Genomic DNA, 6739 nt, shown 5'->3' with positions numbered 1-6739 from the left:
CTAATCTCTAAAAAACATAAAAAATGAGTATTTAAAGTTTTTAATTTTAAACTCATTCCTTTCTTTTTTATCCCTCATTCCCTCTCAGTCCAAATCTATCTCTTTCTTTTCTTCTTTCTCTCCTCTTTTATTTTTTATTTTTTTATACATTTTTCGTCTGTCTTCAAATCTGTTTTTTTCATTCTCTCAGTTATTTATCTCACTGCTCTTCCTCTTTATCCCGTCCGATTCTCTCTCTTCCTATCTTATCTGACTCTCTCTCTCTTCTTTCTCTTTTATTCAATCATCTCTTATTTTATTTACTCCTCTCTCATCTTTCTCTCTCATGCGACCCTCTTTTTTTAGATATTTGTCTAATTTAAGTTGTAAGATTTAAAAATTTTAAATCCCAAACCAATCAAACATTTTAATCTTAAAAAAAAAATTGTTTTCAGAAATGTTCTTAAAAATAGATTTTATAAATAAATACATAAACAAAAGGAAAAACGGCGACTAGTTGGTGTAATCAGCAAACATAGCCTAATGTCTCTTGGGATGTCTTAAGAACGGCCGAGACGGCCACCGAGACTTCTATGATTCCACCCTAAATCACTGCATCCATAATTTGCTTTGAATTTACACTTTTGTTCCAATTTATTCGGATTTATTTTTATTTTTTGGTCAAAATTTATTATGATTTGATTCCCCAATCACCAGTGTTAGGGTTTTAGTGATCGAAATCAGAGGTACAATTTTAGGGCAGGGAGGGTGATGGACGATTATCAGGAGATGGAGAGGTTTGGAATGGAGAAGGATTACGAGGACGGCCAGTGGATCGGTGGGGAGTTCTATTACCGCAAGCGCAAGGACAAGCGCGTCCAAACCAAAGACGACGTCCTCTACGGCATATTCACTGCCGATTCCGACGACGACGACAACGACGGCCCCAGAAAACGCAGGAAAGACCGAAAGGTCGACCTCACCAAGCCCGTCAGTTTCATCTCCACCGGAATCGTCATGCCCAACCAGGAGGTCGACGACAATTCAAGGCAGCAAAACGATGATAACCGGCCTGGCCTCGGCGCCACCATTGGCCTCGGCTTTGGTGCCGCTACCGGTTCCGGTTTAGGTTTTAAAATTCCGAATTTGGATCCGTTGGGGGGCGAGGAGGATGACGACGACGAGCAGAGTTTTTTGCCGACAGCGTTTGGGAAGAAGATAAAGGAGGGAGCGGAGAGGAGACACAAGGAGAGGGAAAGGCTGAAATTGCTCAAGCAGACTAGTAGTCAGTCTCAGGGTCGAGGAGGTTCTGAAGAAGGCCAATTTGCAGGATTAGGAGCAAAGGGCGGCGGGGATGGGGGTTTGGGGGCCTTCGAGAAACACACCAAGGGCATTGGAATGAAGATGCTTAAGAACATGGGCTACAAAGGAGGCGGACTTGGGAAGAACGAGCAAGGCATTCTCGCTCCTATTGAAGCCAAGTTGAGGCCAAAGAATATGGGCATGGGTTTCAATGATTACAAGGAGACGGAAGTCAAGCGGCCTAGCTTGCAAGAATTGGAAGCTGAAAAGCCGAGCAAGCCTTTGCCGGATGCGACCTCCGCCAAAAAGAAGCCTTCCTGGAAGAAGAGGGCCGCTGCCAACAAGACTGACAAGGACCAGTATGTCTCTGCCAAGGAGTTGTTAGCCCAGAAGCAGGAAGAGGGCACCGATGTCCTTGTGCACAAGGTGGTTGATATGCGAGGACCTCAGGTTCGAGTCTTGACCAATCTGGAGAATTTGAATGCCGAAGAGAAAGCCAGGGAAGAGGATGTTCCCATGCCCGAGCTACAGCACAACGTCAGGTTGATTCTGGACTTAGCTGAGCTTGATATCCAGAAGATTGACAGGGACCTGAGGATTGAGCGGGACACGGCCATCAGCTTGAACCAGGAGAAAGAGAGGTTGGAGACGGAGGTGGCCAGGCAGAAGCAACACCTGGATAGCTTGGAGGATATTAGGACCGTCTTGGATCGACTGGGAGAAGAGAATAGCATGGGAACATTGACGCTGGACTCCCTGACAAAGGGCTTTGGTGACCTGCAGAAGAGATACGCTGATGACTATAAGTTATGTAACCTGTCTTGCATTGCCTGCTCCTTTGCTCTGCCTCTGTTTATTAGGATGTTTCAGGGCTGGAATCCTCTTAGGAACCCCTCGCATGGGTTGGATTTAGTATCTTCTTGGAAGGCTTTGCTTCATGGAGAGGGGGAAAGAGAGCAGTACTTGGATATTTGGGATAACTCAATGTCCCCCTACACCCAATTGCTTTCCGAGGTTGTAGTACCTGCCATTAGGATTGCTGGCGTGAATACATGGCAGCCCAAGGACCCTGAACCCATGCTTCGCTTTCTGGAGTCCTGGGAGAAATTGCTGCCTCCTTCTGTCCTTCATTCCATATTGGATATGGTAATCTTTCCTAAATTGAAGGACGCAGTTGACTTGTGGGAACCTCACCGGGACACTGTTCCCATCCATGTGTGGGTGCATCCGTGGCTACCATTCTTGGGACACAAGTTGGAAGACTTGTATCACACAATACGATTCAAGTTGAGTAATGTTCTGGGTGCTTGGCACCCAAGTGATGGATCTGCCTATACTATACTCTCACCGTGGAAGAAGGTGTTTGATGCTGCGAGTTGGGAACAGCTTATGTATAGATTTATAGTACCCAAGTTGCAGCTTGTCTTACAAGAATTCCAAGTGAACCCTGCAGATCAGACGCTTGATCAATATAATTGGGTGATGAGTTGGGCTTCTGCTATTCCAATTCATCTAATGGTAGATATGATGGAGAAATTTTTCTTCACCAAGTGGCTACAGGTTTTGTATCACTGGTTATGTTCAAACCCGAACTTTGAAGAGGTTTTAAATTGGTATAAAGGTTGGAAGGAACTCATTCCAGAGGAGCTTCATGCTAATGAAAGTATCCGGTATCAGCTTAATTGTGGTCTTGACATGATGAATCGGGCTGTTGAGGGTATGGAGGTGGTCCAACCTGGTTTGAAGGAGAATATTAGCTACTTTAGGGTGCTTGAGCAAAGGCAATTTGAGGCACATCAGAAAGCAGCAGCAGCAGCACAGGCAAACTTGGGTGGTACTGCTCAAATGGATGGCATTGGTCATGAGATGAATTTGAAAGATGTTATTGAGGCCCATGCGCAGCAGCATGGCCTGCTATTTAGGCCTAAGCCTGGGAGGATGCATAATGGTCATCAGATGTATGGCTTTGGTAATGTAAGCATAATAGTTGACTCTCTAAATCAAAAGGTATATGCCCAAACAGAGGAAACTTGGTCCCTTGTATCCCTTGAAAGGTTGCTGGACATGCACAAAAATTCACTTAAAAGGAGACGCTGAGTTTTGTAAAGGCCTTTGAAGAGTTGAAGGTTTGTGGTGGCTCTAGGCTGAGAATGGAGCTGATGCATTAGGTTGTAATGCAGCTTGCCTAACCTTGGATCGAGAACTAAAAATTAACTTGTCATACTTTTTTCAGCTTGTCTTCGGAAGCCAGAATATCTGCTGTAGGGAATGGTATTGCAAAATAACTTTTTCATTCGTCATCTTAGTTTTGCAGTTGGATTCACTCCAGTTACTAGGTTGTATAAGTACATCTTGCTATTATAGTACCAATGATTTTGAATATTGCCCTGTTTTTGTGCTTATAATCCAACCTAATATGCATGCATGATTATCAATGTTTTGAGTGTGCTGTGATTTTTTTGGATGTCTTCATAATAGAAGAGCTTATGCAGTTTTGAAATGTAGCAAAAGGTTGAAAGTATGGTGCATAAATTCATTAGTGATGTTTATACTACCTCATCACTAGGAATGACCAGGAGCAAAGTTTTAGCAGATACTACTAGTCTTACTCATACAAGTTAAATATGTTTTGTTTTTATGTCAAAATTGTATTATGAAAAATGAAATTTAAAGGCTTAAAGTAAGATAAAGAGCCAAGTGAGTAAATATTTGTGGGGGTATCGTGGGATTTTCAGCTTCTGTAGTCAGTCTGTCTCGGACTCTCAATCTAAGCTTGTATTAGCTGATCGGTACTCTAGTTTTCTGTTAATTGTTAAGTTCTAGTTTTCTGTTAATTGTTATGTTGAGTAGTCTTTTTGTGGTGCTGCTGTTTGGTGTTGTGGTTTAGGGTTTGTACAATGAGGTTTGTACTTTCTTCTTTTATTTTTATAATACACTTTCTATGAGACACCTCTCGTTTAACTTTTTTGAGCTTTTAGCAGCTGCAGAGTAGTATGGGTACTTTAATTTAAAGTTAAACCTTAGCATGTAATCTGTTGGCATATACTACGCCTCTATACTTGCTGCACACACCTCAGATGTTCCTAAATTGTATAAATATTCTTAATTGGCTTGCAGTTACCGGATTATAGTTCGAAAAGAATCTAATTACAGTACATCTGATTATTAAAGAGTTTAACCAGTTTGAACAGAGTGATATATTATCAGATACCAGCTTTAAGAACAAGGGATGAAAAGAACAACAATAAGGAGTTAAGAACAAGGGATGAAAAGAACAACAATAAGGAGTCATATGGTGATTTGTGTTTGTAGTATTGATATGTTTTCTGTATGTATGTGATAGCAATGGTCCTCCTGATACATACATGCAGACACACACATGTAATCCTAGTTTATGTATTAAAAATGTTTGTTTCTTTCTAATGGTTTATATATATATATATATATATATATATATATATATATATATTAGATTCAACAAGATTTGCTGTAAAATATGTTTAGAAAAGTTCTGCGATGACTTTTGTGAAAGAATCAAAGCTTGACTACATTGGAAGATTTGGAACGTAATGGTTTTTTTTTTTCTTCTGTAATTGCTGGTCCTGCTCCTGCTGCTGTCTGAAATGCCACCTCTGCTCCAATACATAAAGCAGCTCCAGCTTGAAGCTATTGTAGCAGCTCTATTCCATTCATCACTGCTTTTTGTTAAAAAGAAAAGAGCTGCTCCTCTCCGATCTAAGTCCTCTCTCTAGTAAGAAATTGCATAAGTTAATGAGGATGGGTCGACAGGCTTTCCAAACCTCCAGGTATCTTCCTGGGATGTTATTACCTCTTTCTTTATTCCTGAGACATATACAGAGGTGAAAGTGGTAGTAGACTAGAAGTATTTGTTGCCATGATATCTCGACTCCCCACTCTAGGAAACTATCATTTGTGACCCTAAGCTGCAGTTATGTGTTATGATTTGCCCTAGTTTATGGAAATCTTAACATCTACTGACCTTTTGCATGTTTATGTTTGTCGGTAAAATTCCTCTTGTTGATTCCTTCATCATCTTTCTCTTTTTGACAGCGGTACACTATGTGCAATAGCTTTGAATTGGGATGTAAACTTGTAGAGACGTCACTTGAATGCTCTTCCAAGACTGCCATTAAGTTTGATTGAAACCACACAAATCTAGTGGCATTGGCAAAAATTTGAGAAAGGCTCTGTGAATTGATTTTAGACTTTGGGAAATAATGCTATCAAGCGTTTATCCAATGTGCTTTGTTGGATGACGAGGGTCGAGGAATGTTTGGCTTACTTGTCTTAAACAATTTGACTCATTGGATGGGAAAATCCTTTGCTATTGTTGTTGCGGTCTCAGTTCAACGCATTTGGCCGAAAAGCAACCATATGCATGATCTTCAAGATCTCCAGTTTGTCTGAAAAATATCGTCTCAAGCATTCGTTATTGGTTGTGCTCTCTACGCATTCTCGGAAAAAAACTTGGAAATTTTGTACAAGTTGGAAGATGGTTATTGATTAAGAAAAACTAATGAAAAACGTTTTAAATCTTTACATTTTAATAAAAAAAACCATCCACAAAGTTTATTTAATAAAAAGGACAAAAAAAAAAAAAAAAAAAACCTAACAAACCCAACTTGCTATTGCTGTTGCTGTTGCCCATCAATGCTTGCCACTTTATCTTGCTAACTATCTTCTTCCAATTCGTCACAAGCTGATCAAGCTCCCAAAGGATCTCTGTATCGACAGCCTCAATGTCAAGCTCAATCTCATCCCCATCCTGCTTCAAATGCCCATTCCTTTTCCCTATAATCTGCACAACCTGCTCCATCTTCTCCTGAGGCAAACTCTGCAGCCCAATTCCTAACTTTTGCTTCTCCTCCATACTCATATCCCTCTTGTTTGGGTCCTTCGCCTTTGGCTTCAGCTGCTTCAATGGCTTCACTCCAGACCTATTCAACTGTGAATTCGTCCTCAAAGGAGAAGATTGTGCCAACGCTGGATTTGACGACGGATTTGATGAGCTCACAGGAGCTGGAACAAGAGATGATCTGACTGGCGGAGGCCGAACTGGCTCAGGTTTCTTCTCGATCCGAATAGGCGTCTCCCTCCTTGAAACCCTATCGGGCTCAACATGGTTCCTGGAACTCGCCTGCAACTCCTCATCAGAACCCTTTTCGGACTGGAAAACGGCTTGTACACTGTGAGGACAAGTTTTGATTAAAATGTAAAGATTTGAAGCCCTTTTCATTAGTTTTGATGTGGGAAGTAGTGGAGTGGATGTGAATTTTGATGACATCAAAGGGTGGAGACGGGAGGAATGAAGAAGCTAGTCATAGTGTGGAGGAGATGGGAAGATGGGGAAAGGTTGGATTAGATGGAAGTAATAATCATTTTGAAGTTTCTGGTAATTCAATTAACCAAAACGATAGTAGTTTAGATGGTAACGCGA

The 6739-nt window shown here is 41.2% G+C and overlaps 1 protein-coding gene across 2 annotated transcripts; it reads left to right on the top strand.

Moving 5' to 3' along the window:
* The first annotated feature begins 487 nt into the window (after positions 1 to 487).
* On the top strand, positions 488 to 5633 carry LOC103442009 (septin and tuftelin-interacting protein 1 homolog 1-like). Of its 2 annotated transcripts, none has more exons than XM_029107476.2 (3): positions 488 to 3552; positions 4935 to 5087; positions 5353 to 5633. In XM_029107476.2, the coding sequence occupies exon 1, from the start codon at positions 751 to 753 to the stop codon at positions 3376 to 3378; it is 2628 nt and encodes an 875-aa protein (XP_028963309.2). In that variant the 5' UTR covers positions 488 to 750; the 3' UTR covers positions 3379 to 3552; positions 4935 to 5087; positions 5353 to 5633. The 2 variants fall into 2 exon arrangements, with proteins under 2 accessions (XP_028963309.2, XP_028963308.2); XM_029107475.2 differs by having other exon boundaries at positions 494 to 3552; positions 4932 to 5087.
* The last annotated feature ends 1106 nt before the right edge of the window (positions 5634 to 6739 follow it).

This window comes from Malus domestica, chromosome 08 (genome assembly GCF_042453785.1).
Source record: "Malus domestica chromosome 08, GDT2T_hap1".
NCBI lineage: Eukaryota > Viridiplantae > Streptophyta > Magnoliopsida > Rosales > Rosaceae > Malus > Malus domestica.
The sequence above is the reverse complement of the archived record's forward strand: the minus strand, read 5'-3'. Positions and strand labels throughout refer to the sequence as shown.